The sequence below is a fragment of the Natator depressus genome, chromosome 12 (genome assembly GCF_965152275.1).
Source record: "Natator depressus isolate rNatDep1 chromosome 12, rNatDep2.hap1, whole genome shotgun sequence".
NCBI classification, from domain to species: domain Eukaryota; kingdom Metazoa; phylum Chordata; order Testudines; family Cheloniidae; genus Natator; species Natator depressus.
Genome location: NC_134245.1, coordinates 25,217,777 through 25,240,042, shown reverse-complemented (window position 1 = coordinate 25,240,042; position 22,266 = coordinate 25,217,777). Strand labels below are relative to the sequence as shown.

Genomic DNA, 22,266 nt, shown 5'->3' with positions numbered 1-22,266 from the left:
GATGCCAATGTTGCCTGTATTTGATATACTGTCACCATGTTTTCTGAAAATTCATACTTACCATGTTTACAGAGAATTGTTTGCTGTACATAGACTTTTTACAGTAATGTGCTTTGCACAATCAGCGTGGCTTTTGTCTGTAAATTAATGTTCTGTACTATTTTACTTTTGAAAACCCTCTGCTGAAAGTACTAGTCGTTATTTAGCTTGACAAATGGTTTGAAGTTTCCTAAAGCTTGACAATTAATATTCGATCCTAAATTTGGTTATATTTATGTCCCATGATTATTCATTCTAAAACCACAATGCAAATTAGATTTATTTATAACTTTGAACTTTCCCTAACCAGTGCCAAAACTGTTGCTGCAGTTTTTGTAATTTATTGTTAATTACAAATACTGAAAGTTTCTAAACTTAATCCAAGCGAATTGTGGAAACAAAATTGAAACCATTTCTGTGTCTGCATTTTGACCATGTAGGTGCTATGTCCTGTGCTGCCGATTGTTCTGAACACTGGTAATTTTTAACATTGTTGCACTTGGCAAACAAGTCTTGCCATAAAATCTGTTTATCATTTACACTGCCATGTGCAAGGGTTTGGTGCTTAGTTAACTTACCCTTATTGCAGTGCTTCTTGTGAATAGCTAATGCTTCTGACCTGAACATTTTGTATTTTACTTTTAAAGCGCCTGAAAGTAAAACCTATTTGCTTTATTAAAGATATACATTTAATAATAGGTCGTACCTGTTTGAAATATGCTCCTGACTGAAAATGAACAGCGCCTTATGATGTAACTTAAATTTGTAAATGAAAAGCTATTAAGGAATATTAATGTAAAAAATTGTCTACTTAATGACTTTTTAAATGAGTTGTCTGCACCGTAGAATCTGATATCTAATTTCCTCAATCCTTACTGTAGGGCTACTTTAGCACTAGGATGGAGTGTATAGTACCACTATTCATGCTCCTTCAATAGCAGTTGGAAAGTTGCTGAAAAGCACTAGTTTGTATTACTTCCTCGACAACAGATATCCATATTCAGCTTCTGGTGGTGAACATTTTGCATTCACTTTTATACATGCTAAGTCACTTTCCTTATGTACTGTTCACAAATCTAATGAATGACTAAATTACCTTTGCTTTTGGACAAAAATATGGTCTGGTGCCATTCTGTTTAAGTTACACTAATTGTGTGACTGGAATACAAAATCTGAAATGTACAATGAAAAAGCCTAATACATGTACATGACAACTCCACATTCTGAGAAGAAAAGCTGCTAAAAATCAAGTAGTCTTTACACTGATATCAAAGGAATGAATTCAGAGATGCTTGTTACCAGATTTTATTACAAAATATCTAACATTTTCAAGCAAGTTAAAGTAATACTTTAATGTGACATTACTGAAACAATGAGTATTCCCTCATAAAATATTTAAATGCAGATATAAAATTATTTACTTAGTGTTTTCCATATTTAGATAATATCTAAATACTATTTAAATTACTTTTCTTAATTAATCTGTTTAAGACAAGTCAGCTGTTCCTTTGTTGGAAAATTAGAAGCCTAAACTCAGAATATTAGATTAAACTTGCATGTTTGGGAGGGAACCAACTACTCAAGCCAGGTTTGTCTACAAGTAGTAAAGTAGGTTTCCTCTAACTCACTTGTTGCATGAGTAGTTTCATACTAATCCCAGAAGTGCTTTTGCTTATTGGGAAGAGCTGTAGTTCTATCTGCATAGTATCATATTGCAATCGGATGTGCAGCAAGATGGGTCCCTGTATTGCATCTGACAGATTCCTGACCCTGCATTTTTGACATCTTGGAGTCTTGCAAAAATAAGTTTTACAATTGAAATGAAAATATTTTCACTAATCATAAGTAAAGTTATTGAAACAGCTGGATACTTAACCTATGATGTAGCAAACAGCATTATGCATAATGCTCAGTCTTAGCTCTAATTAAACATTTAATCTACAAGTGTCAGTTGTACTGCCTACTGCGATCTAAGTCTGAATCTCTTTCCAGGACAACTAGCCCACGAAGACATTCTCAGAGGGAAAGATAGGATGCACTGGAGAGGAATAAATGTCTTCTGATTTCTGCAATGCCCACGTATTGGCAAAGCAAGTCAAGTACAATTATACTAGTTGTACTGTGGAATTTGTAAATTCACAAATTCAGACAAATAGGAAATGAGTTGCAGACACATTTGATTTAACCAGAAGGAGGGAGGAATGGCAAACAAACTACTTGCTTGTCTTTCAGGCCACTGACAACAATTCTCTAAAGTGAGTATTGCAACTAGATGCATTCTTGAGACCTACACTATGCCCTATAAACCTGTGATGAGTGAGTGGAAGAGGGCTAGGACACTAAGGGAGACTTAAGCTTCAGTCCTCCCCTACCAAACAGCCATGCTGCCTATAACATTCTCTGGGGTAACTTTAGATGAAAACTGGATGAGCCTAGTCAGGGGAGTTGTCATGAACCTGCTTAACCTCACGGTCCAATAACTGGTACTAGAGTAAACAAAGACTGTAAGCTCTTTAGAGCATATAGCTTTACACAGCTGACAGCATCATGAGGCCCTAATTCTGCTTGGAGCATCTGGCTGTTACTGCAATACAATAATGGCCAGTGGCAGCAAGTCCCAGACTACCTCCAGTTATCTTACTATGTCTCCTGGGTAAGTGGGTTAGAACTTGAGCCTTTCTCCAAAGCTCACCATGCCCTCTGATACCTAGTGTCATCATTTACCACCTTAACATGCTCATTTTCCAAAGGAATACATGACGACATTCAGGTTGCTGAGGGTTCAGTGACACTGTTGCTTGAATTCCTACTCCCCCTTGTCACCTACCACTCAAAGAAGCATGAAAGACTCAGGCAGTAGCACTTCTAAATAAGGTGTATTTTTCTCAGAAAACCAAGAAAGGGGAAGACTGGTGCAAGGGATCTTCCACATATTTATCAGCTCATCACCAAGAGGATGCAAGGCCACAGCACCTCTATTCTTATAAGAATCTACTCCCTAATGTCCATCAATCTTGGCCCCTGGATTCCCAGCTAATCCCTATCAAAGCTTGCTCTCTTAGCCAGTCAGACAAAATGAGGGAATGTTGTATCCCTCTTGGCCTCAGAGTTCCCCCAATTCAATCATGTCTCCATGCTTTATATAGGCATCACGGAAGGGTGTTCAAGTTTGTGGGATCAATCAGTCTTCTGTACAGTGGCTGGAGATGCATCAGCAATAGTAGCCAAATAAATAAGATTTCTGTGCAAGATATGCTGGTACCTATGAGAGAAAAAAGTTTGGAAAACTCAGAAGGGAACAAGACTTGATAGTTGTATTCCCTGCAATAGAGAGATCAGGGCAGGCTGTGTCTAAACAGAATTGAAGTAGTCATGCATATTTACAATTAATAAATGCCATCTTAGGTCATCTACTACACACCCAAAATGGAAAAACTCACTCTTGAGAAATAATTAAGCCTTCCCCCCTCATATCTTATTTTCTTTCTCCTACACCCAACTCCCCATATCCTGTCTCCACCTCGCTTTCATCCTAAAGATGAGAATTACGTGGCTTATTTTTCAGTTGATGATGCAGTATCTTGGATATGGTAAATGAACAAGGCTTATTTTAAACCAAAAACTTTCTATAAAACATTTTCTGACATTTCACAGTGTGTTGGGCATCTAAACTAGTACGTTTTCTATACATGCATCACAGTGACTGCATTTTGGAATAAGTCTACTTACTGCACACATTCTGTAGCTCTTCCTTTATTTTGATATTCTACAATGCACCGAATCAGCTGATCATTTTCATCTAGTAACTAAAATAAACAAGTTAGTGCTTTGCTTCTGCTACAGGTGTTTGAAATCTTGTTGGAAGTTGTTTAGAGCAACTGCAAGAATTCCCTTCTGTTAGCTGGTTCTGCCCGTTTTTTGATAATTGGGCTGAAAATATTTTCCTGCATCTTTCTCAAGTTTCGGTATGCAGGCTGTGATTTATTTGTGGTAGAACAGGGCCGAGAACAGCATTTCTCAAATGCAGCCACCAGGAGTTTTTCCTATGGCCATGACAGCCTCCTTGGCACAGATGGGATAGGGGCAAAGCAACACCCCTTCCAGCAGCACCCAGGGGGCAGGCTTCAGTTGGGGGATTCCTGGGGCAGGCATCAGCCCCCCCCCCCCCCCCCCGATTCAGCCAGAGGCTCCAGCAATGGGCTTCACCCTCCCCACCTTCAGCTGGAGGCTCTGGCTTCAGCACCCCACCCCCAGCTTCAAGGCTCCACCCCTCCTCCCCACCCCAGATCCAGCTATGGGGTTCTGGCCTTACCAGGCACCATGGTTAGGAAATAGGGAGCGGTGTGAGCCTCGGGTGTGCTTGGGGCAACGGTGGATGGGGAGGGAGAAGCAGCAGGGGCCAAGGGCACCAAAATACAACTATACATTGTATTACATAGGCACAGGAACTAGGGGCATGAGGGGTGCTGCAACACACTCAGGTTTTATGCAGGGTCCTAGCTCCTGTCCTGTCCCCGCAGGTGGGGGTCCTGTCTGCCAGCCCTGCGCCCGGGGCTCCACGCCTGTCCCCAGCTGTGGCCCCAGCCTCAACCCCCCTACCCCTGTCTGCATCCTCCCATCCCAGAGCCATGGCCCTGCTCCCAGCCCCAGCTGTAGGAGGCGGGTTTGGATGGGGGCAAGGGAGGAGACAAAGTAAAACGAGGGCTTTGCAGTTTCACTGGCTTTCAGCATCTCCACTATAAAAAGTGGTCCAATGCCATTGATATATTATTTTTGTTACTGAGTCTACAAAAAAACCCAGGACAAATAAATTACAATGATTTGGACATGGATATATGCATATTTATTTGTTTTTCCTAAAGGTAAGTATTTTCAGAAAATTTATCAAAATGGTCACCAGCAAGACTTGGCGGCCACACTGAGGCCACTAAAAAATGTGGTGAGCCCCCCCACGCTGCAATAAGGCTCGAGGCTCCCAGGTGCTCAGCACTGAACAGATACTGGACCAAGAGCTGGGGCAGGGTGGGAGCACTGTATTCGGCGAGACAGCTGGCAAGTGTCTCAGATGCTGTATGGCAGGGTGGCCAACCTGTGGCTCCGGAGCCACATGCGGCTCCTTGGATAGGCACCGACTCCAGGGCTGGAGCTACAGGCGCCAACTTTCCAGTGTGCCGGGGGGTGCTCACTGCTCCACCCCCGGCCCTGCCCCCACGCCACCCCTTCCCGCACCCTCCCCTGAGCCTGCCGTGCCCTTGCGCCCCCCCGCCAGGAAACAGCGGAGGGGGAAGGACCGAGGCCGCCCCCCCGCACACAGGGGAGTCCAGGGAGGGACCGAGGACGACGCCCCCCCCCCCGGGACTCGAGGGGCTGGGGCAGTACCGGGCAGACTCACCCGCTGCAGGGTCTCCGGATTCACTTCCGCTTTCCCGCGCAGCCGCTCCGGCACGAAAACCACCGACATGGCCCTGAACCGGCAGCGGCCTCCGGTCCGGCCCGCCCGCGAAGGGTTCCGCTCGGTTCCGCCCACAGGTCGCTACCACGACCTGCAGCCCCAAAGGGGGGGGGGAAGAGAAAACTGCATGGTCTCCTCTCCCCCTCCGGGGGATTGGTTCCATCCGCACCGGGCCTCTCCCAGATTCATCCCGCTCCACGGGCTACGGCGCGGCCGCCACTCCTGCGGGGATGGCAGGGAAGGGGCGCTACGTGCTAGAGCCACCCGTGGGGGCGGGGCGCAGGCCGGGGACTCGAGGGAGTGCGGCTGACTGCCGCTGGGGACTCGGGAGGGCGGGGTAGGCCCGAGGAGGAAGCCCCCCCCCTCCCGCAAGCCCGAGGAGGAAGCCCCCCCGCCGCAGGCCGGGGACTCGGGGCAGGACCGAGGAGGAAGCCGCCCCCGCCCCCGCCCCCGCGCCGCAGGCCGGGGACTCGGGAGGGCGGGGCAGGACCGAGGAGGAAGCCGCCCCCCGCAGGCCGGGGACTCGAGGGGCTGGGGCGGTACAGGCGGGCTCACCGACTCTCTGGATTCACTTCCGCTTTCTCGCGCGCCGCAGCCGCTCCGCCACCCAACCGCCGGCAGTTACCGGTCCGGCCTTTCTCCCGCGCAAGGGCAGCTGGGAATCACGCCCGGCCCGGCCCGGCCCGCCCCGCCCCGGCAGCTTCCGATTGGCTCGGCCCAGATCGCTGCCAATCTGCCGCCCCAAACCAGGGGGGATCCACGTCGTAAACCGCTGCTATTGCCCCCTCCCCCCGGGGATAGGACCCACCCCAGCCGGGCCTCTCCCGTCATCGCTCTGCCGAGGATACAGGCCGCCGCCCGGCCCTGGGGGCTTAAGGCTGATGGGGCGCGTGGTGGTAGAGACCCTGGGCCCAGCTTTGCGGGGATGCTCCCGCAGCCGCCCCGGGCGACGGCCTCCGGCTCTGTGCCAAGTAGCCGCGGGAGCCCGCGAATGCCGCCATAGCTGCGCGGTTGGGGACCGATCTGGGCGGGGAGAGCTGAGTTCACAACACAGCTGTGCTCTTCCCCCACCAAGATGGGCAGGAGCTTCTGGCCCCGCTGGGCGAGGGGGGCAGGCCCGGGCGGTATTGGCGACAGGGGTTCAAAGCTGCTCGGGGAGTTGAGGTGCCTGAATCCAAAATTTAGATCCTCAAGTGCCAGTTAAGTATCTAAATCCCTTTGCAGGTGTTTTCACACGTCACGGCAAGCAGGCCCCTGCCCACCTGTGCAGAAAGCAGCTAGAAAGCCAGGACTCACTGGGTAAGTGTGAGATGGGGCTCATCATTGCTGGTATGCCAGCTACTGGCGTGTAGAGACACAAAGCTCAGCACCTATGCTATTGCACAACTGTGACTATGGTGGTTATTAGATCTAATCACTCCTCCTGTTTCTGCTAAAAAGTCCCCTACTTGAGGGAAGTGCTTCCCCCTTAAATTTCAGCAGGCTCCCTCTTTGTTTAACATAGGTAATCTCAGGTGTATGAAGTAGTTAGGTTTAAATCACATGCTTTGCTGTAAGAGGCAAAACTGTAACAGTTGAAATTGGCCAGGGACCCTCCTTAAGCAGAGAAAGCTGAGAGTTAAAATGTAAAAAACAAGCAAGAGTTGTTTTGAATCCTTAGCCCTTTGCTCTGACTCTCAGCCTGATAAGCTGAAACCCACTTCCTCTTTCTCCATCATCAGTAGTGCTAGGGCTCAATTAACTCAGATGTGATTGAGCAGCAGTACAAGTGGAACACACATATAGCACTCCACCCCCCCCACCCCCCACGTTCCTATTCTTTAGAAATGCAGAATCAATTTTCAAGTGGAAAAATGACTTTTAATGAATACTTACATCTTCCACTCATGCTGAAAGCTGTATTAGTTTTAGACTTGTGCAGGTCCTCCATTATAAGAAAATTGTATTGCAGTAAGGTGTGAACTCTTTAACTGTTATTTGTTGCAGCAGCTGGAACCCCTTTCTATTTTCAAACTTCTAGCTAGAAGTGTTAAAGTCTAATTCACACTACCCTCTGAAAGTTAAGACTGGGAAGGGGTATTGCATCAGTTTTTTCCCCTTCATATTTTGGCCACATGTATTATTCCAGTGCCCAGGAGTAGTATGAATTAGTGATAGATTTCATATGTACATTTTTAGAATATTTCTACATTGCAGATCTGTTTTTTTTTTAAAACACAGAATCAGCTGGTACATTATTCAGTGCAGTAGTGTTGCGTAATTTCAGGCTGTCATCGCACAACAATCAGATCAGCAAGTGGAACAATACTGGAGAAGTATGAGAAGGGAAGTAGTACTTCACAGTTAGCATACAGTGCATAATAAATAGCTACATAAAAGCTATCTAGCATTCACAACTGAATTCCAGAGCATCTATAATGGTTAAGAACCACTAGGAGGAGAAATAGTCAATTGAATTTTGTCTTGTAGAGTATGGAAATACTCTCATATGGGGAGTACTAGATTCCCCAGGACAAGAAGGATCACCTGGAGAGAAGGAAAAGATGGCTGTAAGGCAAGCCCTTCTTGGAGAAAATTCCAGGGTGTTTTGGTATCTAGATCTAATGAGTTTGGGAGTCCAGGATGTTCCTTGACATCTAGGCCTTTTTAATATCAACTGATGACTGCCCAGCAATATTAAAAAATATATAACTCAGCTCACCAGCAGTATTTAACCAAATCAAAAGCAAGGGAAAAGCTTCTTTGTATCGGACACCACATCTGGAAACACCTTCATCCTCCCACAACCAGTCAAATAAAAAGCTTTTGCAGCATGACAAGGTGATCATCAAGTTTTGCTTATTTCAGATAAGGGAAAGTGGAGAGAGTTACAGTAGCAACTAGAAGCTCCATTATGCTAGCCACCATAGAAACAGGACAACAATCTAGCTTGAGGAAGAGATGCACCAAGTCAGTGAAACACCATTAGGCTGCCTGTACAGGAACTCCTCACTTAACGTTGTAGTTATGTTTCTGAAAAATTTGACTTTAAGCAAAACGATGTTAAGCGAATCCAATTTCCTCATAAGACTTAATGTAAATAAGGGAGTTAAGTTCTAGGGAAATTTTTTTCCTCTGACAAAAGATACACATACATATACACATACACACACACACACTCTATCAGTTTTAAACAAACAATTTAATACTGGTACAAAGTGATGATTGTGAAGCTTGGTTGAAGTGGAGGAGTCAAAGGGTGGGATATTTCCCAGGGAATGCCTTACTGCTAAAATGATGAACTAGCCATTGGCTGAGCCCTCAGGGGTTAACTCTCACTCTACAGGGCAGCAGGAAAGGAGGGAGGGCAGACAGAGACACACACCCTGTGTTTGAGAGATAGAGATGCACAGTTCCCCTTTAAGAATGAAGAGTGGGGTCAGAAGTATGCTGCCTTGTTAATTAGATCAGCAAGCTCAGACTCCACTGCAGCCTAAGGCAGCAGCTCTCTCCATTCACTGCTCTATGGAAGATAGGGTGAGCAGAGGGGAGGGGGACACCCTGACATTAGCCCCCCTCTTCTTGCCCTCCTCCACACACAGCAAGCAGGAAGCTCAGGGAGCAGCTCCAAGGCAGAGGGCAGGAGCAGCACATGGCAGTGGGGGGAGGGACAGCTGAACTGCCAGCAATTGATAAGTTCCCTGTGCAGCAGGTGCTGCACAGGGAACTTAGGGAGCTGATAGGGGGGCTGCCAGCCACCCTGGTTCCAACCACCCACCAGCTAGCTGCATCGGGCTGCTCTTCCTGCAAGCAGTGGACAAAGCAGGCAGCTGACAAACCACATTAGGAGGGAGCATTGCACAACTTTAAAAGAGCATGTTCCCTAATTGATCAGCAAGGTAACAATGAAACAATATTAACCAGGACAACATTAAGTGAGGAGTTCCTGTATCATTGCTACATTTTCAGAAAGCTGTGAACCAACTGTAGCTCACCACCTGCCTAATTCTTATCAATTGGCAGTAGTCATAGAATATCAGGGTTGAAGGGACCTCAGGCAGTCATCTAGTCCAACCCCCTGCTAAAGAGTCTTAAAGGACATGAACTGACAACTTAGAGGCTCTATACATTTGATTCTGGGGAGTGTCATTTATAAGGAGTAGCATGGTAGAAAAATATAGATCTGCCCTGAAAAGTCAATAATATTCTGTTGTGTGGTGCGCCTAGCAAAGAGATTTACACACACACCCCTTCTACATCCACAAACTCACCCTGGTTCTGACACTGACTGTTTCTTTCAAACAGCATCCATAATAATTCTACAGCTTGAATTATTCTCTACATCTGTGCAATACCATTGTGTTCAGTTTATTAACTTGATGCTAATGGAGTTATACAGGTAACCTGAGGGGCCCAGAAGGCCCTGATTTACCTTGGAAAGAGAGAGAGAGGGGAAGGCCCAGAGTAGCACAGTTTATCTTAAAAGATGGAGCCACTCATGCAGAGAATGATTGTCTTGCAGCCATGTGGACAGCCTGAACAGGGAGTGGGTTAACAGAAGCTGGTCTGGGGAAGCACTGAATCTCTAGCTGGCACTGACTGGGCCCCCAAGTGGAAGCAGCCACAGGAGGGTAAGCTTCCCTTCTTTCACACATGTTCTTCCTGTTGCTTGCTTAAAAGAACAAACAGTAAAAACAAGACTTTCTTATTTGTTCTTTTGTTTTTCCTCTCCTTTGTCCCTTTGCTTGAAAAGGAAGAAAGCAGAAAACAGGATTAGAGGGAACAGAGGAGCCTGAGGTAGTTGCTGCTACCCGGCTTCCATCATGAAAGGGGAAGAACGCAGTTCTTCTGTACATCTGCTTGGGAAAACGGATTAATTAATCGGTTTCTCCTACTCCAGTCTTACTAGAACTAGAAAGAATTTTCAAAAAGACTGATTTTATTGAACTGTTTATTCTGGCTTAGAATAAAAACCTTACTTTCATGTAGCAAAGTACACTGAAGGTATGCCATGCTGCTAGTTACTGGGGGTACAAAACACCCCAGTTAGTAACCCAAACAAGTGGGGGAAAAGACGCATCAACTCAGACCTTCACAGCATGTATCATTGGTATTATTTACAATTTCTCTTGTTTAAATAAGCCTGGGACACCTCATACAGTATACATGGTTATTGCAACAGTACAGCACTTGCCTTTATGTTCAAAAACCTCAGAAGTTGTTCAGGATCATGATTTGTGGTTCCCAAAAAGGCATTGTTGTTAACATGCAAAAAACATTACTAAACAATATTATCTAACTTCTATGGCTGCCAATACTGGACCTTAATAAGGAAACCAATTACAAAATACTTCCTTGTAGTGCTATACAAAAAGATATAAAATTAAGATAAGATTCTATCAACCACTTTTAAATATTCCAATTTTCCAACAGTGCAGTTTTCCACATCTTTACCACCACTGAACATTTTGAGGATAAAGTTAACAAAAATCAGCAAATCAGATAAAAGTTTTTTAATCTTTGGATCCCTTTACTCCTGTGGCCTTCATATACATATACAAACGCAAATTACCAGATTCCTTTTTCAATTATAACTTAAACATATCAAAAAGTTGTAACTAGTAATTTAGAATTGAGGAAAAAAAAATCCATACCAAGTCATTTGTGAATTCACTGGTTTAACAACCAGAATTTTGAATGTCTCCAAGCTAGAGTCTATCAAAATGCAAACAACTTCAAACACTAAAAATTCTCTTTAAATTGATTATGTCTACTGGTATTACAACAAAGTTAACATTTCAAGAATTGACACATGGAGGCATATTTTTATCCCAAGCATTTTAGAAGGAGCATATTAACTCTCATGCCTGGTCCATTTTTTAAAAAGTGAGTATTACCACAAAGTAAAATTAATTGCAAGTTCTGACATGTGACAAAATATTTTATTTTTGTTATTATTTGAAAAATTTTCTTAATTTGGTCAAATCCTGTGATATGCCAGACATTACAAAATGAAGTTCTTGCAAGAAAGAAGAGTATTCAGCTTTGTATAATGGAAGAACATTTTCAAATCTTCATTATAATCCAAATATAAAAATCAAACAAATTTAAAGCCTGAAAAGCTACGAAGAAAACAAACTAACTCAGTGTTCTTTAGCATATCAACTTTTGCAATAAACATAGTATGTTTGCGGACTTAAAAATGTTTATTCTTTAAAAAATTAGTTGCTTTTTATACAGCTATACAAAGTTTGTAATGTTTCTTTGGCAATGGGATATAATGGAATTTTACAACTATATAAAAAGTTTCCTTTGCCTAAGAAACAATATTTACTGTGTGTACATATTTGTCTGACAAAGCAAGTTTTCTACTGTCCAGCACCCTAGTTGACAAAGTACAACTATCTCAAAAGGGATATTACAGGATTTCCAAAAAACAACCTTCAGTGGATCAAAACACTCACAGTATCGACGGCCTTCTGCATACAATTGTCCTTGTAACTTGCGGCAATTATTAAATACAGTTTAGTAATAAGAAAAATCCTTTCAGTGATGAAAAAATACTTAAATTCCATCGAAGTACTGCTTTATAGCTAACTATACATAAGAAATTACTTACCCTTCTATCTCAAATATATTTAATGCTCCTTGTTTTCAAAGATGGCCATTTTTCAAAAAGTAACTGCATTAACCCCCTTTGAAATTAAATAGTTAAATCCCAGTGCTGGTGACAAGTATACAGCAAATTAACTTCATTCTTTGCAAACTAATTCTCTTGACCACGAAGATCTAGAAGTTCACCTGGTTCCAGCTTTCTTGTAGACTATGCAGAAACTTTGTTGTCTTTCTAGAAGAGATGTTAGAATGTTATATTTTGTTCAAACATATTTGTAGTCAAACTAGTTTGAGAATATGGAAAATGATTAATTGATTTTAGATGGCCACACACACACAAAAGACATCACAGTATTTTTCCCAAAGGCTATTAACAGAACCACAGAAAAACTGCTTTTTATAATTAATTTAACTTCTATTCAATGCACCCCTCATAGTCCGGCACACTTAAAGGACGCTCGTCATCCAGGCTTGGAAACACTTATGGCATTATAGATTATGTAAAAATACCAACTTTCCAGCCAGCCTAGTTGCTGCATTATGCACCCACTTCTGCTCAAGCCTCAGATGTTGCCTCACTCCATGTCAATGCTACTGGCTACGGACTGGATAAAGCATGCTCAGATCCCAAAGGAGCTCAGAACTACAGGACTAACCCCTAGCAGTTTGTGAAGAATGACTGACAGAGTCAGGAAGTTGTGCCAATGTAAGAAAATTCAGGATTCCATAATGAATATTTCAGAAAAATATCATGAAAATTTCTAAGTAACAACTGCCTACCCCCCTCTCCCCTTCCCAGCGAACTATCACAAGAACATGTATTCAATCTGGGCCAGGATTTTAACATAGGCTTACTTCTATCTATTTTTGTTTACTTGATGTATGCCACTCAGCGTGGATAATAAACGGTCACATTCATATTTTTTCTGGTCTGACTAACTTTCTGGTTCTAGAGCAGTGATGCAACGTTTGGGAAAATGTGAAGTGGTTTTCACTGAAATAGTGACATTATAAAAGTTTCAATATTGGAATCAATGGAGCTATGACGACTTATCCCAGCAAAGGATCTGGCCAATTATGGTTCTGAGTAAAAATAAAAAAATTTTTTTTTTTACTCATTTTTGAAAAAGTGCCAAATCTATCTGAAGTGTCCCTTTAACCAAATGCATCACTTGGCAGTTGCTGCTTATGGATGTCAACCTGCTCTGCCCTTCCTAGAAGGCACTAGAAACCAGAGGAGATACGATCTCAATCACAAGTCCAAAGAATACATCATAACTTTTTGAGGTGGTTGTTTAAGAGTGTATATATTTTGGGGAAGGACTATTTCTCACTTAACTCAGTGGCTCAGCCCATCCTGAACACAAACTATTTCAGTTGGACAACTATGGTCTCATCTCTTATTCTTAGGGGGACTTCAAGCTTTCTTAATGTTATATTTATATAATTAAGACACTGAATTTAAGACAGTAAGGAAGTATGGATAAATTTGAGCTATTTTTGCAGTTTCAACAGTGGATGACATGGGAAATTCCTTTCTTCCAAGTTCTTCCTATCCCTGTGTAGCCTTCCATGGCACAGTTTTTATAATGTCAAAAAGTGAAAATAAGCATCTTCATCAGATCTTGCATAAGAGCAATTGTAAGCACATGAGAAACTGTTTTGGCTATAGCCTTAATTCTCAGTTTGATTCTTTAGAGCTAAAATCAGACTTCTGCAGAGGGCCAACTCAAGGCATCTGCATCTCTAAGCTCAACTAACATCCTACTCTGAGGGTTTAAGTGGGATTTAACAAGTGCATAGGACTTGTTCTGACCCCTCTGTATGGGAGTGAATTTAATCCCTAAAGAACAATTGTTTTTGTGGAAGACTGCAGAAGGAACTTGAGTATGAAATGCCTGCGCAGGATGAGAGCTTAAAGCAGCTTACTGCTGTTTTAGAAAATTATGTTTCTCCATCAAAGAAAATATCAGAACTATGGAAATTTTAAAGCTTTTAATATTTTGTTTACTGTGAAAGATTTAAAAATGGGTGATGAATCCTGCAGTAAAGCAGTTTAAGCTACAAAAAAAGAGTTCAACCCTCCTCTTCAAATCCTTGTATTTTCAGAATACTGCTTAATAAATGCCTCCGTTCCAACTGCCTTTCCTGACTGTACAATCCCAAAGGGCACTTGATCAGGTCCTAAGTTCTTATTGATGGTGTAACTAAGAAAACAAAAAACCCTTCAAATTTCACTAAACAAAAAGTATTCTATTAAATACAAGTATATTATTATTACCCTATATTCAAAGTCAGCAAACTCCCTGCCTCCACGACCACCTCTGAATCCACCACGAAATCCTCGAGGAGCGCCAAAGCCACCTCTTCCACCTCCACGTCCTCTGCCACCACGGAAACCAATTCCTCCTCTACCGCGGTAGCCGCCACGACCACGATTTGAACGCAGTGGTATTCCGAAAGTCTCCGCATTTAACCTCCTTTCTTCAGCCCAGGTTGGCCTCCTTTCTCTATCATGTACAAAGTGATAAGAGCTCTTTAAAATGTGTCTAAATTTTCACTTTGAAACAGCCTACAGTGAGAGAGCCTGTCCAGAAGCACCTAAATCACCACAAAAGGCACTACAATGAAACACTTCGCTTATCTATCATATTTAAGTTTTGCTTGATGTGATACCTATTTGTGGTATCTGAATGCCTGGCACAATAATCCTTTTAGTATAATGGAAAGGAATGTTTTACTGTAGCTAGATACTGTAATATTGCACTGAGAATTTCACTTTAAGATGGAATGCTGCCTTGTGTACTCTACATTCTGCACAATTACAAAGGCTCTGTGTTGATTCAAACAGGAAGTTGAGAAAATTAGTACCACCAGGAAACTTGAAATTAGGCCTTAGTTTTCTATTTTCTCTATCTGATGGCACTGAAACAGCACTGAACCTCCAACCGGTGCAAAGAAGTTGTAGAAATCCAAATTGTTGCCTTCCTGCTATCAGTTCATCACTGGGGAAGCACTGAATCAACTCTCAAAAAGTGCATCAATCCATCAAAGGACCTGTGTTTTATTCTGCATATTTTTATACTGGGAAATTGCAAGTGGGACTTGAACTTCGGTTGCTTTCCAACCATAGTCATAAACTTCATTTTTAAACTATAAACAAATTAATGCTGATGCACTATATTATGGAATAGACATGCACTGAGGAGAATAATTGGCTTCCCATTGCAGGGCATACCTGTTGTCATCACAAGAGATGTTATCAAAAAAGGATTTGGTTTTGTCATAGTAGCAGTTGGGTCCAAGTGGATCTTCTTCATCAGCATTCCCTTCACTGTTTTGGGTGTCAACACCTGAGTCACCTTTATCTTCCCCATTTACAGGCTTCTCTGGTTTCTCAAGTTTATCTTCTAGAAAAATAAAAATAATCAGAATTCTTCCATTCTAATAAGATTTAACAGAAAAGGCCGAAACTAACTTGTGACAAAATCTAACCCCATAATAAAAGAACGAATTTTTAAAATACAAAAAATCCTAAAGCCTAAACATAAAAAGTGCAACTGTTTAAAAAAAATCTGACTTTCATATGGTTCCCATATGAAAGAACATATATAGCAGTTAGTTATGACACTCATAATTTAGAGGGAAAACTTCTGGAAGATCTAATACATGGGAATAACCATGAGGTAACACCATGGAGAGAAGGTCAGTATCCAATTGTAAATAGTCACAAGGTGTTGCCATCTATTAACTAGACCGTCTAAATTAGGATTTGTGTTGTTGCTGTCCAGTGGATTGAGGTCCCCATGATTTTTTGAAGATTAAATAAGGTGGTATTAGTAGGTGAGATATGAAAATCATTTTATAGTTCTGGATAAAATGTATTATACTTGTGTGGAAGTGTGAATTTATTAGATTAACAGGACTAAAGATCTGTATTATTTAATATACTTGAACAGAACATATAATTAATGACAAATACATGAAAAAAAAAAACAACTTTGCCTCTTCATCCTCTTTAAGTACTTTGATATACTATAGAGGACTCCACTGCAATGTTATAATGCATTGCTAAGTTAACTGGTTCTGTAACAGTCCCCAAAAGTTAAATCATCTTGCTTGGATCTCAATGCCTTGCCAAAAAAGGGAAAAATAAAATGATATATTAAAACCTGAACATTTTTGCACATCGATGTTAAATATTTACAGTACTTCGCCTTAGCACTGTGTATTAGTAACCTTTACTGGCCTACTGCCATACATTGCATACTTCCTCAAACAAACATGCAAAGCAGCATCTTCGTTCAAGACATATCTACCTAAGACAGAACACCACCAGTAAAAGGGCAGTGAAGAAACCCTCTCTACATAAAAAGAAAAGGAGTACTTGTGGCACCTTCGAGACTAACCAATTTATTTGAGCATAAGCTTTCGTGAGCTACAGCTCACTTCATCGGATGAAGTGAGCTGTAGCTCACGAAAGCTTATGCTCAAATAAATTGGTTAGTCTCGAAGGTGCCACAAGTACTCCTTTTCTTTTTGTGAATACAGACTAACACGGCTGCTACTCTGAAACCTCTCTACATAGAAATGGCTGCAAAAAATATGATTTTTTGGCAGTCCCCACCTTTTAAACTCTTGCACTACAGATCTCTAAAAACAGTTACTAACTTTTTCATAACCGTTTTTCTTTGAGATGTGTTGCACATGTCCATTCCACTCTGGGGTGTGTGTGTGTGTGTGTGTGTGTGCGCGCGCGCACGCACCCCAAGCACAGTCGCCGGAAGTTTATTCCTCGGTAGTATCCGTTGGGTTGACTCCGGTGCTTTCTAGGGCCGTGCACTCATAGCCCCAGTATAAAGTGCCCAGCCAACCTGCACCCTCAGTTCCTTCTTTCTGGCTAACTCCGAAGAGGGGTAGGAGGGCAGGTTGTGGAATGGCCATGTGCAACACATCTCAAAGAACAGTTACAGAAAGATTTTTTTCTTCAAGTGATTGCATAGACATGTCCTTTCCACTGTAGATGGCTCCCAAGCAGTAACACAGGTGGTTAGGTCGGACTGTAAAACAGTTTGACTGGAACTGGCATCAACCCTGGCCTGTTGAGTAATGGCACAGTGAGCGGAAAAATGTATGCATTGACGACCAAGTCGCTCCTCTGGAGATGTCCTACACAGGGACCCAGGCCAGAAACGCCGCTGATGAAGCTTGTGCCCTCATGGAATGGGCAGTCAGGACAGCTGGCAGTGGAACACCTGTCTGTTAGTAACGTGCGAATGCATGATGTGATCCAGGAGGAGGCTGGAGGCCACCAAGAAGGAGCATCTCAAATGGGGCCCTGGCATTGGGGGGCGGGGGGGAGAGAATGCCCAAGGGTTCAAAAAAGGTCACTACATAGGCAAAGGCCAATGACCACTGGGCCAAGCAGTCAGTGGCACCCCTGTGGTTGGGTCCATGGTAGGGCCAGGAGACTGGAAGGATTATGGGGGTGACTCCTTGGGCAAGAGGAGTACGATTCAACCTCTGACTCCAAGGATGAGCCTTCCTTTGTGGACTATGGAAGTGCGGTTCCCACCGGTGCTGGAGATCAGTTCTGGGGCAGGGAAGCTTGCACCGGAACTAGCAAGGGCAGTTTCCCTCTGGATGGTATTGCAGGGCCTGGAATCGGATGGCAGCTAGGGGCTACCCGCTCCCTCCTGCCCACCGGCACTGACTCTCGTACTAGTACCAGTAGGTTTCTGGCTGTGGCAAATGTCTCAGGAATGGATGGCACTGCAATTGTACTGGCGCTGCTCTCCCTCCAGTGTCAACAGCTCATCTGTGACCAGATTCAACGGTGCCTGCGTACAGGCCGGAGTCAATGGTGCTGACGGCAAAACTGAGGCAGAGGAGAGGTCCAACCTAGCTTGCACTCTGCTCTCCATGTCTAGCCTTCTTCTGAGGTGGGGAATGTTCCCTCTCAGCCAGGAATGGCGAGCAGTGCTGAGATTTCTGCTCAGCGGGAGGAGGGCTCCACACCAACATTGAGATACTTGGTGCAGCTTGGAGGAAGGACTGAGCACCACTTCCATCAATAGGAATGTTAGCCTGCCTCCCAGTCCTTCTTTGTATGAAGCTTAAAATCACAGCAGATGTGACAGCAATCTGTGAGCCTCACCCAAACGCTTTCAGCAACTAGAATGCAGGTCACTCAAAGACAAAGCCCTGCTGCAGGAGGCATAGGGCTTGAAGCCCATTGATCAGGGCACGCCTTAGTACTGGGAGCAGATGAAACTCAGTTGATAGTTACATAATCTAGTTAACACTTCTCCTTCAGCGATTTACACTCTAAAAGTTCAGAAAAAACCCAAAGGAAAAAGTCCACTGAGAATAGCTTGCTGTAGCAAGGAGAGCAGTTCCAGAGACCATCATGGGCAGTAAGAAGGAACTAAGGGGGCACGGCTCGGCCAGGTCCTTTATACTGGCACTGTGAGCGCAAAGCACATGAGGGTGTCAGAATCAACCCGACTGATACCACTGAGGAAAAAAAACAAAAAACAAAAAACCTTTCAGTTGCTGTGCTCGGGGTGCAAACCAAGAGTGGCAAAAGCTTCCTAAAACTGTGGGGGGGCCACCGGCACCCAAACTGTGGCCCTGTCCCCCAAAGCCCCGCGCCGCCGCTTCCCCCTGTGCCACTCCTTCTTGCCCTCTCCACCCACCCCCATCACTTGGGCTTACAACCAGGTAAAAAGAGGGCTATGCCCTCTCACTTTTAAAAGTGGTGGGGCCATGGCCCCCCCGTTCCAGCGCCCCTAGAGTGCACACACCCCTACAGTGGAATGGACAAGTGCAATCACTCAAAGAACTACTACTCCTCTGGCTGCATCTACAGGAGGAGAAAGGCAGAGAACAACAAATGGATACACTGGCAGAGAAAAAAAGACCACGCACATCCTCCTCTCCAATGAAAATATTTGCCCCAAATTCTCATTTTGGTATCCCACTTGACTTTCATGTACTGAATTAATGGACTATTGACTGACTTAAATTGGTTAGGGAGTGAAACACATTTAAAAAATTCCAGAGTTGGGTGTATAATCTATTGATTTTTTCCCCCATATCCCCACCATCTTTCCAGAGCTCAAACATTTACTACCTTTTCCTATTAGGAAAGACTGTGCATAAACAGGGTTTCTAGAAAAGACACCTGCTACAGTTAAGTAGCACAATTTGGGATATTCTGTACTTCAGAATTGAAAACAAAATTCTTTAAAAAAACCCAGCCTAAAATACTGAGCCAAATACTGTTTAGAAGTCTTTCGAGCCATTAATACATAAAGAAGAAAATCTGTTAGTTTTTTTCCACGGTATCTATTTTCCATCAGTTTTTAGAAAGCAAAGGTTTACTATGATATGGTCTTTAAAGAAATTTTCCCAAAAGAGCCTTTGCTTTATTAAGCCACACAACCAGTTTCTTATTTTCCCCATACTGAAATCTAGAACAGAAGCGAGTTTACCTTTTAATTTAAGTTTATTATGAAATTCTCTATCAATTTCCTCCTTGTTGAATTGTGCATTTGCACTTTCAAAGTCAAAGTCCTTTTCAAACTTCATTGGGCCATCCCGCCTAATACCGAATCGTCCTCTTCCACCACGGTGACCACCACGGCCTCTTCGTGTTGAAGGTCCACCTGGAGCTGTGAGAATTTAGGATTTGAAGGGATTCACAACTTTAAGAATGCCCAGTATGACAGGTCTGTGTCTCATGCACCAACTTTCTGCATCTCTTGTGAGTAAATATCTGTTGTATCAGAGAGCACCTCACAATCTTAAATTCACCTATAATAAATACTACAATAGAACAGAAGTTAGGCCTTCCATGAGGATGTTCGATCACCTTGATTAAGCAAAGATTTAAGTCAGGAAAAACTTAGTGAAAAAATACTGTTTTGAATCTAAAGATGTTTGCAGCATTTTATTCTTTGACGACTTCTATAAGAAATGGATCAGGGCTTCGCATTTCATACCTTCTGTATTTATCATCTAGTTACTAATATTTGCTTTACAACAACAGTATTCAAATCAGTACTTAATGCATTGCCGTCAGGGCGGATGTTTCCTTTACGCATCATTTTTGCTCCTGGTATCCCATTTCAACACTAACTGTTGCCATCCACAAATAAATGACATCAGTTCCCTAAAACTCTGTACCACAGTGAAAGTTTGCATGGTTTTAAGCATTATGCATTATAAATAGAGAAAAAAAGTTTCCCCATCATTTTCCTAAAATATAAAGTGAACAGTTACGAGTTTTGCAGGTTTTGTGTGCGTGCACTAAAGCCTTAGAATTAACATCTCATGAAACAAAGGTAAGGTTTTTCTCAAACAGATTTAATTTACCAATTTGTCGCTTGTTTTCATTTCTGAGTTGCTCATTTTCTGATCTTGAAACCTTGTGTGCTTCAGCTACAGATGGAAAATAATGCAGACGAGCAAGTCATATCTTTTTATCATTCTTCTGTACACAGCTATGTTGTGTAGAATTTCAAAATCAGATAAGTGATAAAGCTTAACAGAAATATTATAACAATTCCCCCACACTAATGATGGAAATATGTTTTTTAATTTAAGAAAAATTAAACAAGCTAAGATCACTAGAATTCACTGGGTAAAACAGATGAGATTTCAGACCTGCATTGGCACATCAACTACCATTATGCAGTATGAACAAAAAACCCTAAAAACCTCACTTAAAAGGAATGCATAATCCATACAAAGGAGAAAGCACAAGGCAGGTAAAAGGAAAATATCTAAAGTTCTACCTCGTCTGTGCTCCTGATTCTCTAAAGATTTTTGGCTACCAGATGCGAAAGGTCTGGCTGGTACAGGACTCCTTCTCCCAACAGGTGCTGGAGCAGGTAAATGGGCTGAAGCTGTTTGTACTGCTTGTTCCATGGTTGGGCTCTTTCTCAAATGGTCTGTCTGAGGACTTGAACGACCTAAAATGTAACCAGGGAGATTTCTTAATCTACAAAATTTTATTTGTGGATCTCAAGTCAACCAATCTAGACTGAAGGGGTTATCTGCCTTACCAGTCAAGACAGCTGTGTCCAAAGAGGAAATAAATATTTCTGCACCCTCAGATCCACTAATCCAGACTGAAGAGATATATAGCAATTCCCCTTCCCCCAGTCTAAAAGAAAAAAAATGGGTAGGACAATTAATTCCTACCAACCCAGCCATGAGTGTTCTAGCTATGGAATGGAATTTTCTGATGTTTGGGAGGTAAGAAGCACTACAAATACTCTTCCTTCTTCCTTTCTGTGAAGAGTAGAAGGTAAATGTCCTCCCAATGGCAGAGCTGTACATATATATATATATATATATAAATAATTAATTTAGTGTATTGCTGTGTGAATGTTCCACAAATTAACAAACAGCAATGGCTAGTGCCAGCTATAATGCAGGCAGATATGCTGTGTAAGCTTCTTCACAGAGTTCTGTTCATACACTTCAATCCTGATTTGCAACACACCTGCTACTGCAGCCATAGGCATCTCCTGAAGAGACACCCAGCCATGCACTAAACTGCACAATAGCATGAGTGTTGTTGACAAATTCCTGCTAGAAAAAAGGAAAAAACAAACAAACCTCACTTGTGATTCAGATTCCAAGAGATTAAAGAGAGTGAACCAACGCACTGCCCCCTTTCCTCACCTTTTTAAAATTAAGCCACAACCTAGGCCTGGGATCTAAAACAAGGAATGAATGCCAAACAGGTGCCAAGTCTTGCTGATGCCTGACTGGAAGGTTTAGGCAGGTAAGGCCTTCAACCCAAGACTACATCTTACACGCTAGTTCTAAAGACCATACAATTTTAATCTATCCATAGAAAAACCCCAATAGTTAAGTCTGAATGTTCAACACACTTTCCCAGTTATTGCAACATCATTTCCACTAATATAACAACTTTGGTAATTGATTCTATTATGGACCCTGAAAAAGAAGGATCTGTTAGTCTCTGATCACAAAGTTTACCTAAACCTTGACAGAAAATAAACCTATTAACAAAGTTAAATATTTTTTCATCTTTTAATAACTGGAGGATCGAAGGGAAACAAAATGAAGACCAGTATTTTTTTTTTTAAAAGAAAAAAAAAAAAGTCTGGTGTTCAGTTTTTCCTCACCACCCTAATGCCATT

The 22,266-nt window shown here is 42.6% G+C and overlaps 2 protein-coding genes and 1 long non-coding RNA gene across 7 annotated transcripts in view; 1 reads left to right on the top strand and 2 right to left on the bottom strand.

Moving 5' to 3' along the window:
* Nucleotides 1–1,413: 1,413 nt before the first annotated feature.
* Nucleotides 1,414–6,195, bottom strand: SS18L2 (SS18 like 2). Its single transcript, XM_074968769.1, has 4 exons — nt 6,047–6,195; nt 5,432–5,582; nt 3,769–3,845; nt 1,414–3,301 (listed from the first exon to the last, which is right to left on the bottom strand). Exons 2-4 carry the CDS (start codon nt 5,498–5,500, stop codon nt 3,217–3,219), a joined length of 231 nt encoding a protein of 76 aa, XP_074824870.1. The 5' UTR covers nt 5,501–5,582; nt 6,047–6,195; the 3' UTR covers nt 1,414–3,216.
* Nucleotides 6,196–6,404: 209 nt separating this feature from the next.
* Nucleotides 6,405–12,914, top strand: LOC141996600 (uncharacterized). The gene is made up of 3 exons (XR_012641574.1): nt 6,405–6,790; nt 9,993–10,101; nt 10,224–12,914. It is a non-coding gene; the product is annotated as an uncharacterized LOC141996600 (long non-coding RNA).
* LSM14A (LSM14A mRNA processing body assembly factor) overlaps nt 10,412–22,266 on the bottom strand; it is a 35,283-nt gene continuing 23,428 nt past the window's right edge. For 2 of the 5 annotated variants that reach the window (XM_074968767.1, XM_074968766.1), the window contains exons 5-10: nt 20,887–21,063; nt 20,465–20,530; nt 19,582–19,761; nt 15,324–15,492; nt 14,367–14,595; nt 10,412–12,317 (exon numbers count right to left, since the gene is read on the bottom strand). In XM_074968767.1, the coding sequence (XP_074824868.1) occupies nt 12,294–12,317; nt 14,367–14,595; nt 15,324–15,492; nt 19,582–19,761; nt 20,465–20,530; nt 20,887–21,063 (845 nt within the window). In that variant the 3' untranslated portion in view covers nt 10,412–12,293. Of the gene's footprint in view, nt 12,318–14,366; nt 14,596–15,323; nt 15,496–19,581; nt 19,762–20,464; nt 20,531–20,886; nt 21,064–22,266 lie in introns of all 5 variants that reach the window. The other 3 variants (XM_074968764.1, XM_074968763.1, XM_074968768.1) reach the window with 2 other exon arrangements.

Excerpts from the sequence above, each read along its gene's own strand:
- SS18L2 (XM_074968769.1), bottom strand. The coding sequence starts at position 5,500 with ATGTCGGTGGTTTTCGTGCCGGAGCGGCTGCGCGGGAAAGCGGAAGTG. Across the intron at positions 3,846-5,431 it reads ATCCGGAGACCCTGCAGCGG|TTACTAGATGAAAATGATCA; the intron begins GTGAGTCTGCCC and ends TGTTTATTTTAG. Across the intron at positions 3,302-3,768 it reads AGAGCTACAGAATGTGTGCA|GTACCAGCATATCTTGCACA; the intron begins GTAAGTAGACTT and ends TTTCTCTCATAG.